Source organism: Aethalodelphis obliquidens, unplaced genomic scaffold (genome assembly GCF_003676395.1).
Source record: "Aethalodelphis obliquidens isolate GAN/ISIS:26980383/991018 unplaced genomic scaffold, ASM367639v1 scaffold13, whole genome shotgun sequence".
Classification (NCBI taxonomy): Eukaryota; Metazoa; Chordata; class Mammalia; order Artiodactyla; family Delphinidae; genus Aethalodelphis; species Aethalodelphis obliquidens.
Genome location: NW_020837957.1, coordinates 22,791,838 through 22,813,061, shown reverse-complemented (window position 1 = coordinate 22,813,061; position 21,224 = coordinate 22,791,838). Strand labels below are relative to the sequence as shown.

Here is a 21,224-nt window from a genome sequence, read left to right as displayed (position 1 = left end):
GCCTCAGAACTCTCTGCTGTTCTATTATAACAAACATACATAAGAAAAACTAGTCTTTCTTAGACTAAAGGACATACAATCCATTCATTTCAAATTTTGTCTTTGGAGCAAACTCAAGAGCTATTTGCTAGTTTTGTATTGTTTGGGCCCCTGTCTTTCCTGAACAATGCCAGAGTGTATTGTAACACCACAGTGAAGTGTGATTACAGTGAAAGATGTGATCAGTGCTATATTAAACTTGTTGTGATTATTATATGGGTGTTCCTGAGGCTACTGTCCTTAACACCACAGTACTCTAATTTATTGAGGATCTGTAGATGAAACTTCACATGGGTCTCAACTAGAAAAAGCCATGCTCCTCCTGACCCTATGGTTTGTTTTTCACTTTAGACTCTGTAAATCTTTTTTTTTTTCGGTACACGGGCCTCTCACTGTTGTGGCCTCTCCTGTTGTGGAGCACAGGCTCCGGACATGCAGGCTCAGCGGCCATGGCTCACGGGCCCAGGCGCTCCGCGGCATGTGGGGTCTTCCCGGACCAGGGCACGAACCCGTGTCCCCTGCATCGGCAGGCAGACTCTCAACCACTGCGCCACCAGGGAAGCCCAAGACTCTGTAAATCTTTGATGTGTGACCTGCCGATAGCAATTGAGCAGGACATTATATTTGGCCTTGGATATGCTGAAGCTTCCTCTAGTTTTTATTATATATTTACTTCATTTCTTTATTTTCTTAGTTTTTAAACATGTTTATTGTATGTATCTCTAAGATGCCTCAGATCCTATTTTGAAATCTTTGAATCTTCCTTTAAGGAAAATCTGTAAATAAAGAAATAAATTTGGAGTCTATGTAGAAACAGTCTTCTAGATATTTTGTATCCAATCAGAGAGTCACCCGCACTTTAAACTAATTGTGCTAATGAACTGAGAACTTGAAACAACTTTCACAAGAGTACTTGGCCATGGAGGCACTGGAATGTGTGATTAGTCCTTGATGGGAACTGCCGTACTGCTAAGTCTATTTGTCCTTTTTCCTTTTTCTTCTCCTTCCCCTTTCATCTGTCATGACCATAGCCTCTTCCACCTTTATTTAGTCCTTCATGTAGTCTTCAAAACCTCCCTCCTCCTGATACTTCTCAAGCATAGCACTGATTTATCCTCAAATGTTCTTTACGCCTATAAGAAAAAGGCCAAATCTTGCTCATCTTTTTGTACTCAGGGTCTAGCATAAGCCTGGAATATAGTAGTCATCTAATGAACATTTACTGAATGAACCGAATTGCATTACATAAAGTAATGCATATAAGGCATTAGTAGAGCACTTGGCACAAAGTACAAAATAAATGTTTATTTCTCAATCACTTTCCTTCACACCTGGCCTGAACCTACTTTCCTACTTCATGTCCCACCACTGTGGCTTTAGGGATCATCAACTCTTGTAATTGCATGCATATTACATACATTTCTATGCCTTTGGAGCCCTTACCATGCTGTTATTTCTTTCTACAATGCAATCTCTTTCTTAAATGCATCATCTTTGCCCAAATCTAGTGAAAAGAAAACATAATTCTGGTGATGTTGGTCCAAATCTCCTCTATAACAAGCCATGCCTTTTATATTTAAATAGTTTGACCTGGTTGGGCTTTTCTGGAATCTTTCACATAGAATTACATGTTCTTTTATAACTGGCAAAGCTCCTTAAATCAAACTAAAACATACTTCCATTTATTGATGCAAGCACCCCTACTTTCTACTACTCAAAATCATTAATAAATGAGCAATAATTAAACTTTTGGATTTGACTAAGTAGTTTTTATACACATGTATCTGGTTGTTTAGCATTTTATTTCATTAAATTGCCTCATACAGGAAGTCTAAAATACATTTTATAAATTTTTATAATCAAAAAAAAGATGGGATGATTTGTTTATTTTGGGGAAAACTCAGCCCAAGGCTACTGATAGCTGTAATTCCCCTAGCCACTTCCACATAATTTTTAAAATGTGAATGCCAGGAATGGTGCTGTTGGTATTAATATCAGGACAAGGAAGAGAAGGACTAGGTGTCTCTGGAGGAGTCTCTGGGGGAATAAACAAAGATACTTGTGCAATGTTAGAGATTTCTGACTTCAAGTTGACCTTATCAACAGCCTGTACAGCAATGAAGAGATCTGTGCCATTTGTAAAAGTGATGTTTTCTGGTTTAAACACAAAGACTTCCTCTGAGTTGGCCTCCTTTGGGCTGAGGTGAGTGGTGTTCACTTGAAGTGAATCATTGAACTTGTCTCTGAGATCAAGAATATTTGTGCTTATTCCAATGATGTACTTGTGAGCTTAAAAAAGAAAGAAAGAGAGAAAAAGGATGTGACTTGTAATTCTCAAGTCTTAAAAATTTTTTAAAAATCTGTTAGAAACAATATCACCATCCCATAAAATACCAATAAATAAATGTAATTGATGGTCCATATTTATAAGCATTAGTATCTTCTTTTACATTCTTATTTTTATATCCCGACAGAGTGATAAATGTAAAACTGGATCAAGCTTGACTTAAATAAAGACTAGGTCAGTATTTCTGGCCATAGCACCTGACTGAGAGAGGAGGTTAATTACCACTTATTATTTTATTATTTGTGCTTCTCAAACTTGACCGTACATACACATCATCCAGGGATCTTAAAATGCAGATTCTGTTTCAGTAGGTCTGGGGTGGGGCCTAAGGGTCCACATTTCTAACAAGCATTCATCTGATGCCCATGCTGCAGTCCACAGACCATACTTTGAGAGGAAAACTCTGGTAGAATCTGAGATTTCTTCCAAAGGACAGCTCTGCTCCGTAGATATCTATGATCTTTTCCCCATTCTCTCCAGGGGTCATTACTAAAAATGAGGTTTATTAAAGCAGCAAGCAAGATTGGCAAGATTGCCAAGCAAACGGCTTGGCAAGATTTCAGAAAAAAACTGAGGATTGCCTGTTCCTGGTTGAAACATCTTACACCCCTTTTGGCCAGTTTTTCAGATTCTAAACTTCTCATGTTTAAAAAACTTAAGCTTTCATTTCAGAGGATGTTCAAGATCCCTCCACATGCATCACCACATGCCTGCCTGCCTCACGCCCTCTGCCTCTCTGCTTGGCTGCTAAACTCTTTTACAGGGCCCACACCACACTCTGCTTACCTCTTCCGTGATCATAATCATCCCCAGGAGCCGTCCAAGTCAGATTAATGAGACTGTCCCCTTGGATTTTTGCCTTCAGGTCAGTGATTTTACAAGGCGGAAAGAGATCAGGTATGGGAGCCTTTGGAACATCGGAGGCCACAAATGAACCTCCCGAGGACGTTCTGCTGAAACACACTTGCTTGCCTTGAAGATCATCCTTATTAATTTCAGGTCTTGGTGGATTCCATTTTACCTGACCTGCATTAAAAAATTCCTCAGTGCAAGGTAAACAACACCATGAAATGGCTATACTTCCCTCTGTTTTTTATTGTATTACCCTCTTTCTACCCTTTCCTTCTTTCCTCCCACACACAAAACTTACTTGAACCATTTGTTGTAAAGCTCCCAAATCAGGTTGCATCAGATGGAAAAAAAGCAAAGAGAGAATCACAGTTCTTTATCTCACATATATTTATTTCCTGGATATTTAGTGGAATAGCTTTCATAATTTATTTTTTGTAAATATACTTGTCCTGGAATTGTTTCTTTTCCCAACTTTTTGCTATCCTACTCTTAACCTGACACAAGGTCAGTTTAAATACTACCTCTGCTTTAAACATTCTCAGACTTCCTCAAGCAATCTCTTCCACCTGGGTAACACTAGGGGTTTCATTGTCTTTCCTATTTATTTCTTAATCAATTATCTGGGCCTTCAAGAATTGCCTTGATTAATAATTCTGTGCATTTTTCTCTTTTTTCTCCATGTTTGTGTTTTGTCTTTCTTATTCGATTGTAGTTTCTCACAAAATGTTTTATGTTAGGGGTTCTAAAATTGTGTGCTTTTGAAAGACTTGATTTTCTCAATGAATGCATGGAAATCTAATTCATGTAGCAATCCCAATTTGCTTCACACTCTTGTTGAAAGGTTGTATAAAAATCATCCTGTAATTCTAAAAATACCCTGGCCTGCTCAATCAGTGGGATTCTCAGACTCTCTTTTCAATAAAAATATTCTGGAATACCTTAACATGGCATTACTCTGGTTTTACTTTCTCATAAACTCTTCTTCTTTAGCCCTTATAATCTTTTGTCTGTAAAGACAAATTGATCTTTATCCCCATTAACCTGGTCTTGGGCAAAGATGAAATGAATACTTTAGCAGGTTTAAGATTAATTCAATTCACCAGTAGAGAATGTCTTTCTTGGTATCAAGGCTCATCAAGGTATACGGGGAAGAGCATAGCTTCCCAGTGCCAAGTCGGGTGCTATCACTTTTAGTAATGTGGACCAATAACCTCTCTAGCCTCTGTTTCTCCATCTGTAAAATGGGATAATTAGGAGAATGAGCTATATTAATGTAAGTGTAACACTGAGCATGATGCTAGATATAGCAACTATACCCGTCTTCTCCTGACTTCTCTCCCTAACTCAACAAAAAGGGCAAAGGAGAATAAAATAAGCTGAAATATGTAAAAGAGCTTTGGAAGCAACGGTGTCTTTTAAAGCATTTTTTCCTATTATCACTTTTGCATGAGGACACACCACATGTCTCAGAATCCTCCCTTTACTGATCACACACTCAAGTAAAGAGGACAGTGTGAAGCTTCTTAGAAGAGCTTTTCTTACTACACACCAGCACTAGGACAAGACCTGTCCAGGACAGAATGCAGATTGATGGAAAACAAGTCCTGGAATCTATCAGGACTCAGTCTTGGACCTGATTCCAGCTCTAGTCCAGGGCAAGTGTTCGTAACTAAGATTGGTGTGGGACTGTCTGTTCCTTGGAGCGTAATTTTTCCACTTGCTTACATGTGGGCTCAGTATGCTATCTGTTATTAGGTTCGTCTACTATTCTCCCCAGTCTGAGCAGAAGAGAGGAGGAAAAGGAGACAGTGGGCTTTTGATGATACTGATGCAGATAACAAGCCCCAAATTGTTATTTTTTGATTCTGTGGAAATGCCTATATCAGTAGAAAGAGCTTTATTATGAAATGTGTTAAGATTTATTTAAAATAATAACAAACATTTATTGAACACTTCTTATTTACCAGCAATAGCTTATTAGATGTATTTTCTTGTTTATTCCTCATAACCATCCCATGAGGTAGTTACCATTATTACCTATTTTACAAGTGAGGCAAATGAAGCACAAGAGATGACCAGGGTGGTCAAAATCTACGTTCAGTCTAGTGGTTCTCAACTGGGGGCTATGTTATTACCTAGAAGACAGTGAATGATGTCTGGAGACATTTTTAATTGTCATGACTGTGGGGGCCGCTTCTGGTATCTAGTGAATAGAGGCCGGAAATGCTGCTAAACATCCTACAATGCACAGGACTGCCCTTCACAACAAAGAATTATGTGGCCAAAATGTCAATAGTTACCAAGGTTGAGAAACCCTGATTTCAGTTTGTACCATTCTCTCCACAGGTTTAGTGGTTTTCATTTGATTCCAAGCCTTTTACTCAAGCCAAGGATGTTATTATAGATGACTTACCATTCTCGATCCAGCCAGGTATGTACATGGCTCTAGTTTGCTGGGGTATCCCCTTCTGAGTGGCTGTATCGACACCTCCCAGAGCCCACACTTTTACACTGTATCTACCATTTGTATCGTAAGCTGTAAAATACCTTGAATAGACACCATCATCCTTAGTAGCATCGGCACCTTGACAGGGAAATGAAGGAATTAATGAATATCCTAAAGGTAACTGGGCATTTGATATATTTCCAACTCATACGTGGATTAAATTTTTTTAAAGCAAAGATAATCCAGTGTTATCTCCAAGAGAGTTTAGGATTTGACTATGTTAAGAATGAGGTATACTTCTTTTCCGTGTGTGTGTGTGTGTGTGTGTGTGTGTGTGTGTAATTTCATACGTGTACATCTTGTCTTCCTGAATTGTTGTCTTTTTTTTGAACTCAGAGATCAATCATGTGCCTCTGTTACAACCAACATAGCACAAGGTAACTACTCAGTACGTATCTGTTGAACTGAATTCAATTACTATATGTTACTGGTGAGAAAAAGAAGTTATATGATTTTTTTTTAATTTATGGCTTTTCACTAGGGTAGATTTAGGTGGGAAATTCATTTACAGAATTTGTTTTAATAAGGTTACTTGTTTCACAGTAGTCAAGTTCCTTCTAAAAATAAATGTAGAATTTTCTTTTTCTCTCCCTGTTTGACTTCTTAAATATAAAAATAATAGGTAAAATTTTCCCTTTGGGTGCAGGATAATATAGAATCTACATAGATATGGGGGTCACATATAACTATACTTTAATCCAACTCTGCTGCTTTTTAAATGTGAAAGCCTGTTTCTTCATCTGTAATGTAGGGATAATATCTCCAAAGTGTGTGGTGAAGATTAAAAAATGAAGATCTATCTATCTACCTATCTATCCATCTGTCTAATCTTCACACAAACTCCTAACACAAAATATCTATTAATTTTCCTTCTTCACTTTTTGGGGGGTGTGGAATACCCACTGACAACTCCCTAGAGTCTGAGACTTCGGGGCTTTACAAAAGCTAAAGGTAGTCCCTTCCTCATGTTTTCCAACAATTTGAAATATAGGAATTGTGGGGTGGCAGAAATCTCCCCCAGCCAGAATCACAGTGCTGGACTTCCTGCTTCTAACTGTCCTCACCACAACATGCCCTCCTGCTGTTCCCTGGTTGCTTCTTGGAAAAGAAAGATATGTTCTTCAAGTTCTTGGGTGGTTACCTGCTCCGTTGTCCAATAATTCCAAAGTAACTGTTTTTCCATCCACTGATTCTATCAGGGCTGTGACCTTGGCCCTGAGAATTGGCAAGCTTCCTTGGTGAATCTTTGCATAAACTACCATAGGGCTAGGGAATTTGCCTGTGTCTTTGTTCATTTTAGAGGTCACTGTAACTGGAGGCAAGGTACCACTTGATGCACGGGAGGTGACAGTCAAAGTCAGGGTTTGTGAGCTTGCTTGTAGGCTGTATTTCCAAATGCCGACCTAGCCAAAAAAAATGGAGACATTTCCACTTAATAGCTTTAAGTGACACAGACCTGACTTCAATGCCACCTATAGGAAGAGCCCATCTAATACAAGTACATTACAAGTATATCTAAGAAGATTTTTGATACTCTCTCAGCCAAGGGAAACTTTGGTATATTTGGACTAAGTACATGGTTCTATTGCCAAGAAAATCCTAGTTGGGAAAAATGAGGTCTGAAAGTTGTGTCCTTATTATAGCCTTGGTTTCTCAAGAGCAGGATCAAATCGACAGATTCCTGAGGTAGAGGAAATAGTTTTCATGATGCCAAAGCTCTAGCTGCTGTGTAATTTGAAGGTTCTCCTTTTAGCACCTGGAGAAAATATCACCAACTTCCTTTTTCTTGACTTGCTGTCATACTGAGTGATTTCCACCGGATGGAGATTTTTCCTTGTTTTCTCTTTCATTCAATACTGGCTCTTTTTTAAGAAACCACCCTCATTTAAAAAGCTACAATTATTCTGTAAAAATTTTATATTATCTTATCAAATTGTGAGAAGGAAAAATGATGAGTCCATACCTTGGCAATGCCTGGGATTTGGAGGTAGGCCATTTTGATGTATGTGTCCACTAAAAAGCCATCTTGCTTCTTTCCACTGGGATCCCAGAGAAGGATTTGGGGAATGTCAGTTGTCCAGGTGATGAGAAACAAAGTGTCTTTCCCCACAGTACTGTCCACAATCACCGTGCCATTCAACCACTGACTGTTCTGGAGGGTTAATCCCTTGCTCTCAAGCTGTTAAGAAAAACAGCTCTTTACTTTCTGGAGAATACAGCTCCCATCACATAGTCTCTTCCATTCTGTCTCCAACTCTCAGTTATCCCATTAAAAAGCCTTCAGTGATGCCTGAGTCCTTGGTTTGATATTTAGGACCTATTATGATCCAATTCTAAATTACTTTTCCAGCCTTAGCTTCCATAATGTTGATTCCTACACCCAAACCAGACCACTTCCCCATATGATCCTCATGAATCCCTGACTCTCTGACTATCATACTCTCTGCTTTTCCTGGAAGTCTGTACATTCATGTCCATTTGTCTAAGCCTTACCTACCCTTCAAAATTCAATTCAAAAGTCACTTTCTCCATGAAGCTTTCTCTGATGTCCATCTCACTTACTGTGGAGAATAATCTCTCCCTCCCTTGATCTCCCATAGACTCTTATTTCTATCAATCCTTTGATCTCCTCACATTGTGTTTTGCTTTATACCTACTGGTGTACACAGCTCATCTCACTACTAGACTATAAACCCTTAAGGAGACTAACTAGGACTTATTTTCCCCACATATGGATTGTTTGAATTGCAATTAACTAATTTGTGGGCCAATTATTACTGCAGTCCTTGTGAAGATAAATGAAATAAATCAATGGCCAAGGCTGATTCGTTGTCTGAAGTAGAATGAAGGAGCTGTGGAGCAGGGGTTGAGGTGGGGTAGGGCTAACCAGACTTTGTAGAAATGTGATTTTTGAGGATTATCTCCTAGATAATTATTTATGGTCCTTAAATTGATATCCATTAGAAGATAGGGTGGCCTGGTAATGGAGCCAGACTTTCTAGTTTTGTATGTAGATTATGATCTGGGATATGAAGAAAGCTAGGGGCCCTTAGATATGATTCTTATGGCAGGTGGGTAAATGAGTCCTACTCATGTCTCTATCTTTCTCCCTTTTTGGTTTCTTAAATATAAAAATAATGGGCAGAAACTGCCTGGCTGTAAACTTGCCCTTTCATCACTTTAATTATTTTTCTAAGACACATTCCTCCCACATCCAAACCGGGCTCTTGGGTTTAATATTCTAAATCTGAACTAGGATAACCCAAATGAGTATAATTGCTGTCTTCTTTGACTGAATAAATGCTACATCGATAGACTAGAAAGGCTATTATTTTGAAATCTGTCATTATTTGGCTTTTTAAATTTTTTTTATTGGAGTATAGTTGATTTACAATGTTGTGTTAGTTTCAGGTGTACAGCAAAGTGAATCAGTTATACATATACATATATCCACTCTTTTTTAGATTCTCTTCCCATATAGGCCATTAAAGAGTACTGAGTAGAGTTCCCTGAGCTATATATTAGGTCATTATTTGGCTTTGACACTACATTATTCCTTTAATTTTATTCACAATAAAAGTTACAACTCACACAAGTGTGGTGCTGATTGTTCACTCTCTCTAGTTTAAAGATTCATGTGAATAACTTTTACAACTATTAGAGAAGAGCATTTAAAAATATATTTGTCCTTTTTTTATTGTCCCAAGACTTTTGAAAGAAAATTTGGTTTTCTTGAAATTTTAGAAGCAGAAGGGCCCGTAGAAGTTTTCTGGTTCATCTCTGGCTGAGAAGCTGAAGCTCAGAGAAGTAAAGTTCTTTGCCCATGGTCACAGTTAATGGCAGACCCATGAACAGGATCCAGGTGTCTGGACTGACAACATGGGCTTTTCACAGTACAAATCACTTTCCATTCATTATATGAAAATCTTGGCAAATATCAGGGATTTGAGGTAATGGAAAAATAGACCAAGTAATCCCTGCACATTTGTCCCAGAAAATTTATACTGAGATGATCTACTCTGAAGAAAATTCTGAGCCAATTATATTGCTATGGGTGCTTGTTAACAGATGTTAAAAAAGAATTCCTGGACCCACTATATTTTATGTTGATGGTTTCTAAGAGGAAGTCACTTAGTATTGTTTCCAAACAAGAAACACTAATTGCCTTGTTTAAATGAATAGTGTTGTATTTTAGGAATAATGTCTAATATCAGGCTGAAACGTCTATTTGAATTTTAATTCATTACTAGAAGAATGTAGAACTTAAAACTTTTAACCATTAAACTCCCCATCTTGGCTATGGTTATTTATAAACATGAAAAACCAAGGAGGAAGAACTCTGACCTGGATGGAACGCTGGGAGACAGCTCCGTTTCCTGATGAAAGGGCCCCAAAAGCATCCATGAGGCCATTGTTCTGAACCTGATCTGAAGCATATGTCTGTAAACCTCCTAAAATGCAATCACATTATCAGAAGTTATTTTCTAGAAAGCAAGTATTTGCAACATTTTAGATATTGTTAAGATAACAAAATACATATTATATACTGTGTTATTAAAGTACTAATAGATTAATGTTAAATAGGTGTCCAGATTAACTCAGAAGCTGATACTAACTTTTTAATCCTATTAAATAATAGCTTCAGCAACATAGTCATTTGGCCACTTCAGCTCTCTGCAAAGCAGTCAAGAATCTCCGACAGACCAAAACTAGTAATATAAATCTGGTGTTTTAAAGGTCATGCACTTTCATATGAGTCATTAAGCCTTACTGCAAGTGTATTGATTTATTCTTATTTTAGACATAATCTTAGCAAGCTTGACTTTCAAGTTTTCTCCTAAATCAGAAAAGATGTGTATGTTACAACAGTAAGAAATAACAACTGACAGGGGACAGTTATAGAAAAGTATTATGTATAGTAAACAGGAGATGATATACCAGACCATGTAGTCTTGAGCTATTTAGAATAGATGTAACTGAGATAGTTGATGAGAAAGCACTTTAAAACTGTTAATGACATCCAAAATCTAAGAGTATTTTGGTCATCCTACTGGTACTTCACCCAGATCCCCTTTTCTAGGCTACTGCATCTCTCCCCAGCTGCTCTAAGTGTTAGTTTAATGGCATATAGCTGCCTCCTATTCAAGAAAATGTCTTTACCTAATGGGGCCACCCTAGCTAAAGACATAACATGCCCCCTTACCCCTGCTCTGCCCTGACAGTCTATAACCACTGACTGATGGACACAGTGGTACAAAAGGTCAGCCTTCTCTTTCAATATTGTACCAAATCTGTGATGCAATTCCAGATCCAGAGCCCCCTGTGGCACCAGGCTTCAGCTAGCCTCTAATTTCACATCTGTGCTTAGCTTCTTCCCCTGCCTGATCTTACTCCCTACTCTCCCTTTCTCCTGAGAGCTCTCCCTCTATAAATCACATGCACTTAAATCCTTTTCTCAGGCTCTGCTTCTAGGAAACCCAGCCTAAGACAGGTAGTATTAGGAGCAAAGAGTCCTGTCACTTTATCTGGCTTAGATGGCAACTCAGCATAATAATTGATATCCATAATGCTGGCTCTAAGTTAAAAAAATTTAAAAAAATATTAAAACCTACTCTGCTGAAGAAGCCAGGTTCAGATGGGATATATTTTAACTGTATGTGTATGGAAGGTAGAAGCACAATATATGAATGTTTTACAAAGAAACTGCATTATATTCTATATTTTCAGAGTGACCTTCTGTTTGGTTCAGCAGGCCCTTTGCCCTTCCCCTGCTATTTCTTGTTCAAGCCCCAATTCAGATGTCACCTTCCTGTACACTCCTTCTTCCCCAGATAAAGTCTAGGCTCCCTTCTTTGTACTCATTGTACCCTCTATTACTAATAGAGCACTTGTATCATAGTATTATATAGTTAGTGGCTTGTCGTCTGTGTCCCCTGGGTCTCTTGGCCAGCTGCCAACTGGAAGTGAGTGGTTCCTGGCTAACTGATTAGATTCTTTCCAGTCCTTATAAAGTGTCTGAGAAGAGAGTCCCAAGTTCTCCCTAGAGTGCTGTGCTGGTCCCATCTTCTCCAGACTGCCCTAATCCTAGAACCAAGGCTTTAAAATAAATGAGTGGAGTCAGTTCTAAAAGTCATTTGGGGTAAGGGCAGCTAGTTAGTCAATAAGATAACCCCATCTGTCCCTATCCCACCCTTCCCCTACTCCCCAGAGCACTGGAGCTCACAGTCCAGTGGAAGAGAAAATACAGTAGGACTTAGCAGGTCATCCTTCACCTGTCATTTTAGACAGCTCCTCTAGTTCCCGTGCTGCAGACGGCCCTAGGGCGACTGTATGGATGATGACTCCGCTTTGTTTCACTTCATTAAAGCATGAGCTTATAGTGCTGTCCTCCCCATCGGTCAGTAACACAATTTCAGATCCATCTGTTGGGTATTTCTTCCTAATCACCTAAGGACATAATTCAGGCATGAGTTGTCATACTCAGGATAGCCAAAGTGTTTGGGAAAACTGCAGTTAAAGGGAATGAGAAGAGAAATTCCAGAGGGGATAAACAGAAGTGTCTAGGAATGGTCAAATATCTCTCTGTCTTGCAATGATACAAGACCATGGAACTTGACAATGGTCTTTTCTCTTGGTTAGCCTGTTGCAGAGAAGACTCAATAAGGTGGGATGCAGGGCAGTTCCAGGGATGGACAGCACTAAGCAGAAAAGAAGGTTTTTCTAGTTTCTTTCACATGATCTCTCCTTGACAGGCTTTCAGAGGTTCCCAGATGCCTTCAGAAATTACCCTCATTTAATGGGGATAATACTGAGGACTAATATATTACTATAATAATATTAGACTCGGGGCAGATTTTAGCTTGTATGATATTCACCAGTCTTACCATAAGCTGTTTATGGCTGGCCTTGGTTCTGATTGGTCAGTCCCCAGGTCACATGAGTTATTAAAAATTTTAATATCCCCTCTGATTAAAGCAAAACATTTTGTTCCTATTAATCCCCAGTTCCTAGTTGTCCTATGACACGTATGTCTCAACTCTTCCTGGGAGACACAGGTTATAGCTTTTTACGTGGTATAGAGAGCATATGCCTTATGCCAATGTTGGATAAGATTATGATAGAAGGAAAATTAGATAAAATAATAATGTTTATGAAGAGGAAGGCAAGAGTTCACTATTCCCTTAAAAAGAGTGGAAGGGAGACCCAGAAGTAGAGGAAACAAGTAATCAAACCTAAGTAACTCCTCTCTCTGGACCAGACTCTCAGGAAGGGAAGGCTCTCTTAAGTAGGTTGAAAGGGAAGATGAGATCAGAGGAGACTTCCACCCCACTTCTTTTAAGAGGGGGCTGCCCCACAAGGGAAGAGAGCAGAACTGTGATTGCTGCCGTGTGAAGAATTCTGGAGCCCAGGAGCCTGTCAGCTGTGGCTGTAGCCTCAGTCTGACCAAGCTGCAGGGCCTGAGAGGCCAGAGAAAGAGCTCAATTTGGATTCCCTTGTCCCATTCCCCATCACTGCTATGTGTCATGGAAAACATGCAGAAGTGTCCATGTGTCCATAGGGGAAATGGATGGCAGCTGACTTGAGAGTTGGCAGGCAAGAAGACAGTTTATCTTGCCATAGAGGCTGAGGGGTGTACAGCCTCCCAAGGGCTGGATGCAGGACATGGGGGTGCTCAGGGATCTGCTCCAACAGTGAGAGCCAGAGTGTGGTGAGTCAGCTGGGGAAGACCAATGGGCCGTGATCAAGCTAAGAAAACAAGCAAAGCCCAGTGGCCACAGCTCAGCTGATACCACTGCCAGACCTGACCAGGGTCCTGCCCCAGGGACTAGTGGGGAAATTGAGACAGTGCAGGATCCAAGGCCCTTTACCTCGTCACCCTGAAGCCACACACAATCTCCTCCCACCCCATACCCGGGCTCTGCTGGGCATGAGGAGCATCTAAATTCCAATTGTGTTCCTCACATACTCTCTCACACCATCGGAGTGGAAAATACAGAACCAGAAGTTCCCTCTTCACCACCAGGCCATCTGGCATCAGTCATTTCCCCTCAGGTTTTGTATAGCAGGAGTTTAGTACAACATGTCAGTTTCCCTCCCTTACTTGCTCCTTTAATCAAAGCATGGGTGAGTGGCAGAAGCAAGAGAACCCAAGTGCACACAGGCGTCTGGAGAAGGGTTTTGCAGCTGGCTGCGTACACAATAAAAACCACTTTTAGGGAACTGACCTTCAAAGTGGAATAAAAGGGCCAGAGGGACAGACTGCGTAAGCGAATGGTTGAGTCCGCTGTCAACATGAAACAGTGTGAGCTGAAAACTAAATGTTCCTGTTGCTGCTTGGAAATCGGGAACAGCCCCATTGATGTGTTATGCCCCAAGTAGACAGAGGGCAGAGTTTCCCAAGACACTGCCTAGATTCTGAGACCTTAGACCAGCCAGCTTCCTTCAGCCTCTTATTCTTTATTTCATGGACCTAAATAGCCTCTAAATAAATATAGAATATTCTATTCTATATTTGGAGCGTTTAAGCATCAGGTGTAATCAAATAACTCAATTTAATTTTTTTTTTTATTGAGAACCTCCTATAGAAAAGATATTGTGCCAGCAGCCTGGGAAGTTAAAAGATAATTCCTATCTCTGAAGAAGTTTTGTTTGAGCAAAGAACATGACAGGAAATAAGACAGAAGAGTCAAAAGTCGTAAGAGATGTTTAAGAAAAAATAGAAAAATGTTCATAGGATTCAGAAGGAGAAACTCTATACAGTTGAAACGATCAGGAAAGATGTCAAGAAGTAGTAGTGTCTATGATGATGTGTGACGAATGAGTGTGATTTGAGGTACAAAGGAGGGAGGAGAAATTACTCTAGATGGGGAGCTGGCCCGGCAAAGGTGTGGAAGCTGACTGGCAAGGGCAGGGGATCTAATTTGCTTAAACATAGAATACCTGGGAGAGACTCCTGAGTACTTGAGCCTGGAAAGGTAGGTAGGGGCTATATTATAAAAGAACTTAAATATTAGTTAGAGAAATTTTACTTAGTTTTGTTGAAAATGGGGAGAGATTGATGTCTAAGTAGAGGGATGACATGATTGGATGATCAGATGGGATATTTGGATACACCCCCAATACAATTAGAGTTACAGTTCCTAAGCCCTCCTATTTCAATAAATAAACCTCTTTTTTTTCCCAAAAAGGAGGTCCTATATACCCAGAAGTTTGGAATGTTAATCTACCTCAATATTTAACCATAACTCAGAGTTTACTTTTTTCTTCATAGAAGATAACCTCTTAGATCCCTGTGTACCTTTCTTCATAGCAGTCATTAGTGTATGATTATACACTTATTTATGTGACTATGTAGTTAATGAACCTCCCCCCACTAAGATTATAAGCTCCACGACAACAGGTGTGGTATGTTTGGCTCTCGTGGTATTCTTAATGCATATCACAGAGCCCGACATGTAGAAGTAACACCACGAATCTTTCAAATACATGCAGAAAAGCATGAATGCACAGATGCAGAAAAACACAAAAGCATGAATGAATTAGTTAACAATAGCTTTGGGGGCCTATGTTGTTGCATCATTTGAACCATTGCTCTGCAATTGGTTGTCTAATTCAACTAGACACTAGGCATGCATGGAAACACTGGAAAGGGGAATTTCTTAGGAGACATAAATTGTAAACATTGGCAAACTATGATAGGGCAACTTGTCTCACAGTAAATGCTGATTGAATCCCAGAGCAGATGGACGTTCCTCCTGATGCCACTGTGGGTAAGCTTCTGGCAAGTGTGTCTCTTTCAGTGGCACTGTTTATCTGTACAAGTTCACTTTTTACATAGGCAGCACTGTCAAATGTCACCATCCCAATCCAGGACCCTTGCTCAACCGTCTGCAGAAGGAAAAGTTTGCCTGCTTGATTCAGTCGTTTAAGGCGGTCACCAGTCTGAATGGAGAAACAGAAGAAAAGCAGTCAGGTTGGGTTTAGATGGGCAGACTAAAAACAGAACAGGCTAGAGGGAATTTGGAAATGGCTGCCTCAATGTAGAGTAAATGACAGTAAGCTTACTCAAGGCATATCCTTCTATGGAGGAACATTTCTCCTTTATATTTAGTAGTATCTTTGGATAGGATTATTTTGTATAAATAGCCCTAAAAGATAAAGCCGGATTTGGCTTTAGTTTAATCATTAGTTCAATACTCTAGTAATAGTTCTATAAACATACATACAGTCCGTGAAACATAAAAAATGTTAATTCTATATAATTCATCAGATCTTTGCTCACAAATTGAAGGCTAATTTAATTTGGCAAATGAGACATTTGATGCTGAATTTTTGTTGAATAAAGTTGAGGTGGTGGGCAATTCTGATGGAAATGTTATTCCTGTAACTGTTCTGACCCTTGGGGTTGTGTTTATTCCCAGCCAGCTCCAAATTGTGGTCCAGATCATATCATATACAAATTTGAGACTACCATCCAGAAGACCAAGACTCAATCAACGTACCGTCATGCTTCCAGACTTATCAAGGACTAAACACACAATTCTTTGTCTGATCTGCAACAATGAGAAGGTGGGCTTCGGTGGCTGTGTTGTCATAGGAGTGGTTTTCTTAAAGTCCTCCGAACCTTGGATCACTTCCCATGTGCTTCGGAGATTGCATTTTTTGTTTTGCTCGTTTGGGGCTTCTTTATTGTGGTTTTTTTCTGTACAGAATTCAACCACCTGAAATTGTCAATAAAATGATATAGATAACAGTAAACTACTTGTTAAAATATTTAATAATTTGATTAAAATATTTTAAATGCAGATTTACATTTATGTGCCCTCCTCCCCAGACTGCCTTGTAACCCCATAACCTTGGCTCAATCCCACAATCACTGCAGAGCACTGCTGGGGAAAATCATAGAGATAATTCAGAGTTTCTATCTCAAAACAAGTCTTTGACCTCAGTGGACTTTTAGTGCTCCTCAGCAATCATCTATTTACCTGATGTTGGCTTCCCTCCTACTTCTCAAATTTGCCATTTCAAGCAATTGCCACTATCTTTAAGCCACCTACGTCTCAACATTTCTCTCCTGGTACCATTTTCTCTTTCCATCCTTTTACTTCCTGCTCACTTCCTTACTTCCCACTGACTTACAAACACCTTGCGTTCTAACTTTCAACACCCAACATTCCAGCTCTCTCCAAAATCCACTTGGATGTCCCATAGGATCCTTAAACTTCAGGTTTTCGTAATTGAACTCATCACCTTTCCTCTGACTCTGCTCCTCCCCATCACCAATTACTTCCTAACTTGGTGTCACCACTATCTATTCAGTCACCTAAGTAGGAAACTGAGAGTTTTCCTACCTTCTTCCCTCTATGAAATAAGAAGATCAATACAATTCTCTCTCTCTCTCCAGTTCATCATCTTTTCTCCTTTACCAATGGAATCTCCATCATTCAAGCCCTCATCATCCCTCCCTCAGACTATCTGACCTTTCCATCTTGCTCCCTCTTTAATTGGTCCACTCCACAGCTGCCAGGTACATATTCCTTCTTATTCCTGTACTTAAGGTCCTTCTGTGGCTCATCATTACTCACACACTACAATCCAGACTACTTCACATAGCTAATAGCAATCTCCATGATTTGGATTTTCACTTCACTCACGATCTTTGCTCTGGCCACGCATTCCAAGTCTCTAATTTCCCCCACTGTAGCCTATAAGTGCTCAAACTTGCCAGACTGTTTTATATCTCTGTGTCTTTGCTCATGATTCCCACTTTGTCAAGGAGTTCTTCCTCTGTCTTCTGCATTGTGAACTCTACCTTCATGTTTCAGCCAAAAGGTTATTTTCAAAATGTTCTCCCATTTCATACCCTTCCCCTAAAGAATTTCCACTCAACCTTGTGGGCTCACAGTACCCTATAAGAAATTTCAATAAGGCTCCTTTAACATTGTAGTGCACTTATTGGGATGAAAATCCATCTATGACAGAACACTGTCTCATTAAATTTGCTTCCTCAAAACTTAGCCCTATGTCTGATACACAAAAAAAGCTCAATATGTTTGTTGTTTTTTTAGTAACCTTTACCAATCTGTATGTCAGTGTTTTTTAAATCTAGAAAATGGCAGTAGTTGTTATGCAAGAATTATATGAGAATGTATGCAATAAGGATAATACTAACTAAATGATAGTGTCTTCCCCTTTTTTAAGTTTATATCCCTAGCATTTGGGAGATTTAAAAAAGAGGCACAGTATACAAAGAAGGTATAACCTAGTTTCTCCGCTCAGTGATTTTATAGTATTATCATTCAATTAAAAATCCTAAATATCTGGGAGTCAAGTAATTCAGAAAGTAATCATTAGCTGTAAAACAGTTATTTTTCTCTTTATTTGCATTTTTCAGATTGTTTTGGTAGTGTTTCCATATTATCATTATAGCTACTTTTTAGGAAGGGAACCTGGAAAACTTTTGTGTAAACCCCGAGCAGAGGCTCCCAAACCTGACTGTGCATCAAATTTAACTGTGGTTAATTTAAAACAATCTCAGAGAGACCTTCAAGATGGCGGAGGATTAAGACGTGGAGATCACCTTCCTCCCCACAAATACATCAGAAATACATCTACATGTGGAACAACTCCTACAGAACACCTACTGAACGCTGGCAGAAGACAGACTTCCCAAAAGGCAAGAAACTCCTCACGTACCTGGGTAGGGCAAAACAAACAAACAAACAAACAAAAAACCCAGAGATAACAGAATAGGGACAGGACCTACACCTCTGGGAGGGAGCTGTGAAGGAGGAAAATTTTCCACACACCAGGAAGCCCCCTAGTGGGCAGAGACTGCGGGTGGCGGAGGGGGAAGCTTCAGTGCTACGGAGGAGAGAGCAGCAACAGGGGTGCGGAGGGCAAAGCACAGAGGATCGGTGCCGACCAGCACTCACCAGCCCGAGAGGCTTGTCTGCTCACCCGCCAGGGCAGGTGAGGGCTGGGAGCTGAGGCTCCAGCTTCAGCTAACCAGGAGGGAATCCAGGAAAAACTTTGGACCTGCCTAAGAGGCAAGAGACCATTGTTTCAGGGTGTGCAAGGAGAGGGGATTCAGAGCACCACCTAAACGAGCTCCAGAGACGGGCTCAAGCCACGGCTATCAGCGCGGACCCCAGAGACAGACATGAAATGCTAAGGCTGCTGCTACAGACATCAAGAAGCCTGTGTGCAAGCACAGGTCACTATCCACACCTCCCCTCCCGGGAGGCTGTGCAGCCTACCGCTGCCAGGGTCCTATGATCCAGGGACAACTTCCCCAGGAGAACACATGGCGTGCCTCAGGCTGTTGCAACATCATGCTGGCCTCTGCCGCAGCAGTCTTGCGCTGCATTCCGTACCCGTCCCCCCTACCCACCCGCCCCGCCTGAGTGAGCCAGAGCCCCCTAATCAGCCACTACTTTAACCCTCTCCTGTCCAGGTGAAGAACAGATGTCCTCAGCGACCTACACACAGAGGCAGGGCCAAAACCAAAGCTGAACCCCAGGAGCTCTGCAAACAAAGAAGAGAAAGGGAAAATTATCCCAGCAGCCTCAGGAGCAGCGGATTAAATCTCCACAATCAACTTGATGTACCCTGCATCTCTGGAGTAACTGAATAAACAACAAATCATTCCAAAATTGAGGCAGTGGACTTTGGGAGCAACTGTAGACTTGGGGTTTGCTTCTGCATCTAATTTGTTTCTGGTTTTATGTTTATCTTAGTTTAGTATTTAGAGTTTATTATCATTGGTAGGTTTGTTTGATTTGGTTGCTCTCTTCCTTTTTTTTTAATATATATAGATATTTTCTTTTTCTCTTTTGCTGAGTGTGTATGTTTATGCTTCTTTCTGTGATTTTGTCTGTATAGCTTTGCTTTTACCATTTGTTCTAGGGTTCTCTCTGTCTATTTTTTGTTTGTTTGTTTTTGTATAGTTTTTAGCACTTGTTGTCATTGATGGATTTGTTTTTTGGTTTGGTGGCTCTCTTCTTTCATTCTTTTTTTACATTTTTAAATTTCTTTATTTTTCATAATTTTTTATTTTAATAACTTTATTTTACTTATTTCTCTTTTTTTCTCCCTTTTCTTCTGAGCCATGTGGCTCACAGGGGCTTGGTGCTCTGGCTGGGTGTCAGGCATGTGTCTGTGAGGTGGCAGAGCCGAATTCAGAACATTTGTCCACCAGAGACCTCCTGGCTCCATGTAACATCAAACTGCAAAAGCACTCCCGGAGATCTCCATCTCAATGCTAAGACCCAGCTCCACTCAACGACCAGCAAACTACAGTGCTGGACACCCTATGCCAAACAACTAGCAAGACAGGAACACACCCCCACCCATTAGCAGACAGGCTGCCTAAAATTATAATAAGGTCACAGACACCCCAAAACACACCACAGGATGTGGTCCGACCCACCAGCAAGACAAGATCCAGCCTTATCCACCAGAACACAGGCACTAGTCCCCTCCACCAGGAAGCCTACATAACCCACTGAACCAACTATAGCCACTAGGGAGCAAACACCAAAAACACCAGGAACTACGAACCTACAGACTGAAGAACGGAGAACCCAAACACAGTAAGTTAAGCAAAATGAGAAGACAAAAAAACACACAGCAGATGAAGGAGCAAGGTAAAAATTCACAAGACCAAACAAATGAAGAGGAAATAGGCAGTCTGCCTGAAAAGAATTCAGAGTAATGATAGTAAAGATGATCCAAAATCTTGGAAACAGAATGGAGAAAATACAAGAAACATTTAACAAGGACCTAGAAGAACTAAACAGCAAACAAACAATGATGAACAACACAATAAATGAAATTAAAAATTCTCTAGAAGGAATCAATAGCAGAATAACTGAGACAGAGGAACAGATAAGTGACCTGGAAGATAAAATAGAATAAAGAAAGAACAGAGCAGAAAAAAGAAAAAAGAATGAAAAGAACTGAGGACAGTCTCAGAGACCTCTGGCACAACATTAAACACACCAACATTCAAATTATAGGGGTCCCAGAAGAAGAAGAGGAAAAGAAAGGGACTGAGAAAATATTTGAAGAGATTATAGTTGAAAACTTCCCTAATATGGGAAAGGAAATAGTCAATCAAGTCCAGGAAATGCAGAAATTCCATACAGGATAAATCCAAGGAGAAACACACCAAAACACATATTAATCAAACTACAAAAAATTAAATACAAAGAAAACATATCAAAAGTAGCAAGGGAAAAACAACGAATAACATACAAGGGAATCCCCATAAGGTTAACAGCTGATCTTTAGCAGAAACTTCAAGCCAGAAAGGAGTGGCAGGACCTATTTAAAGTGATGAAATGGAAAATCCTACAACCAAGATTACTCTATCCAGCAAGGATCTCATTCAGATTTGTTGGAGAAATTTAATCTTTACAGACAAGCAAAAGGTAAGAGAATTCAGCACCACCAAATGAGCATTACAACAAATGCTAA

General features: G+C 40.0%; 1 protein-coding gene and 1 long non-coding RNA gene across 2 annotated transcripts in view; one reads left to right on the top strand and one right to left on the bottom strand.

The window, feature by feature from the left end:
- Positions 1 to 1,905: 1,905 nt before the first annotated feature.
- CLCA1 (chloride channel accessory 1) overlaps positions 1,906 to 21,224 on the bottom strand; it is a 36,838-nt gene continuing 17,519 nt past the window's right edge. The window contains exons 6-14 of the mRNA XM_027114241.1: positions 16,247 to 16,465; positions 15,459 to 15,686; positions 12,017 to 12,191; positions 10,089 to 10,195; positions 7,708 to 7,923; positions 6,886 to 7,147; positions 5,652 to 5,822; positions 3,173 to 3,412; positions 1,906 to 2,328 (exon numbers count right to left, since the gene is read on the bottom strand). Coding sequence (XP_026970042.1) covers positions 1,940 to 2,328; positions 3,173 to 3,412; positions 5,652 to 5,822; positions 6,886 to 7,147; positions 7,708 to 7,923; positions 10,089 to 10,195; positions 12,017 to 12,191; positions 15,459 to 15,686; positions 16,247 to 16,465 — 2,007 coding nt within the window. The 3' untranslated portion in view covers positions 1,906 to 1,939. The remainder of the gene's footprint in view (positions 2,329 to 3,172; positions 3,413 to 5,651; positions 5,823 to 6,885; positions 7,148 to 7,707; positions 7,924 to 10,088; positions 10,196 to 12,016; positions 12,192 to 15,458; positions 15,687 to 16,246; positions 16,466 to 21,224) is intronic.
- Positions 2,156 to 16,502, top strand: LOC113624443 (uncharacterized). Its single transcript, XR_003434332.1, has 4 exons — positions 2,156 to 2,242; positions 3,252 to 3,439; positions 5,585 to 5,669; positions 16,166 to 16,502. It is a non-coding gene; the product is annotated as an uncharacterized LOC113624443 (long non-coding RNA).